The sequence below is a fragment of the Corylus avellana genome, chromosome ca1, assembly GCF_901000735.1.
Source record: "Corylus avellana chromosome ca1, CavTom2PMs-1.0".
In the NCBI taxonomy this organism is placed as follows: Eukaryota; Viridiplantae; Streptophyta; class Magnoliopsida; order Fagales; family Betulaceae; genus Corylus; species Corylus avellana.
This window is the reverse complement of record NC_081541.1, coordinates 12,223,134-12,225,039: the sequence shown is the minus strand read 5'-3', so window position 1 is coordinate 12,225,039 and position 1,906 is coordinate 12,223,134. Positions and strand designations below refer to the sequence as shown.

At 41.6% G+C, this 1,906-nt stretch overlaps 1 protein-coding gene across 1 annotated transcript; it reads left to right on the top strand.

The window, feature by feature from the left end:
* Positions 1 to 341: 341 nt before the first annotated feature.
* On the top strand, positions 342 to 1,571 carry LOC132186876 (leucine-rich repeat extensin-like protein 3). The gene has a single exon (XM_059600988.1). It carries the CDS (start codon positions 517 to 519, stop codon positions 1,066 to 1,068), a length of 552 nt encoding a protein of 183 aa, XP_059456971.1. The 5' UTR covers positions 342 to 516; the 3' UTR covers positions 1,069 to 1,571.
* Positions 1,572 to 1,906: the final 335 nt, after the last annotated feature.

Here is a 1,906-nt window from a genome sequence, read left to right as displayed (position 1 = left end):
TTGTATTTATTAGAATTATAACAAATTCTAATAATGCGTATTAAAAATACTCATAGGCTTTGTTTAGTAATTATAACAAACTATATTTATAAGTTACTTAAGGTAAAATTTGAGGATAATAAGTGGAGAATTAACAGTATCAAATTCCCATGGCACTAGCAGCCTCTCATATTTACAAAAGAGGGGTCAGAAATAACCTTCAAATCCGTGTAGTATAGCTCAGCAGTGTTGGTTCAAATGTGGCTGCTTTCTGTAAAAGAAAGACGCGTCGGTGTCATCTTTTTGCAAAACTAGCTCCCCCTCCTTTTCAATATATATATATATATTTTTAACTCTTTTCTTTAATCCACCATAAAAGGGCATGGGGTACCTTCAAAGATAAGTCTCACTGCTACTCAGCACTCACCCCCTTTTAACACTCGCTTACCCACCACCCCCCCACTCTCTCTCTGCAACAAAAAGTTGATCTTGTTAGCAAATTCTCTGGATCTTTGATCTCAGTTTTAATTTCCAACAATGGAAACAGCAAGAAACCATGTATTTTTTACAACAAAACTCCCTCTAATATCCCTCCTGATGATCATCGTGTCTCTGCCGGCAATGGCAACTCCGGCTGCACACACCTCGTCCAAGTACCAGATCGCATGCACAATGTGCTCCGCATGCGAGAACCCTTGCAACCCAGTTCCCTCACCCCCACCACCCTCGCCGTCGCCTCCGCCACCACCATCACCGTTATCCACATCCAACTGCCCACCACCGCCATCCCCACCAAGCCCCGGCGGCGGCGGAGGCGGAGGCGGAGGGTCGTACTACTACTCTCCACCCCCACCACCTCAGTCCACCTACACTTACTCCTCGCCGCCGCCGCCAAATATTGGCGGGTCGGCCTATCCTCCGCCGAACTACAAGAACTACCCAACGCCGCCGCCCCCCAATCCCATTGTGCCATACTTTCCGTTCTACTATCACACCCCTCCTCCTCCATCTATTGGCAGCTCGCTGAGGGGTTCTTTGGTTTACACTGCAGCTACTATTGGGTTTGCTATTCTTGTTTGTTTCTTTTGATGGTAAAGAAAACTAGAGGATCCAAAAAAAAAAGGTGGAATAATTGTGGCAGATTCGCAGATCTGGGAACATTGCAGGTGAGAGAACGATATAGGGTCTTGATCTTTCATTCTTCAAAGTAGAAAAGCAGAAAGAAACTGTGAATTGGGAGAGAAATTGCTGCCTCCAACGGACAAAAAACCAAGGTTTCTGTGCAGCCAGACCAGAAAATAAAGCAATTCTGACTCATTTCAAGTAATCTCTCTCTCTTTCTCTCTTTGCCGTAGAGTGATCTGTAATTTGTTTACAAGTTGTACCTATTTTTATTCCGTTTAATACAAAATTATGATGAAAATAAAGGAATTAGTCATTTTTATTAGCGAGTTTAGTCCCTCATTGAACCGTTAAATCACACGTGATTGTTGATACTTTCGTTTGATTTGGTTGGTGACAGACAATTGTAGTTTAGACTTAGTGATGTTTAAATATGAAATATATTTCGCTTTCTGATGTTAAATTAAAGTGGGTTTGGGTTTTTGGTCTGATTTTTTGGTCAATAATTGTAGGACCACTGATCACACACTACATTTTGTAGATTCAGGTATAGGTAGAGAAGTCTTTGCTCAGCATTTAATGGGCTTGGCTGATTAGAAATATTGGCCGGAAATAATGTTATTTTTCACATACCCATATACATTGGTCGGTTGGTATGGTGTTTTTTTTTTTAAGTGACTTATAATGTGGGAGAGGCATTAACTTGTCACATGGCAAAGTGAGTTAATGAAATTGGATCGAAGGTGGTCGTGAGCAACTTTATCCCAAAAGAAGTGGTAGTTTCGTTCTATGTGTTTCGTTCGTT

Bases quoted from the DNA above. Each gene is read 5' to 3' on its own strand.
- LOC132186876 (XM_059600988.1), top strand. From the start codon at position 517: ATGGAAACAGCAAGAAACCATGTATTTTTTACAACAAAACTCCCTCTA.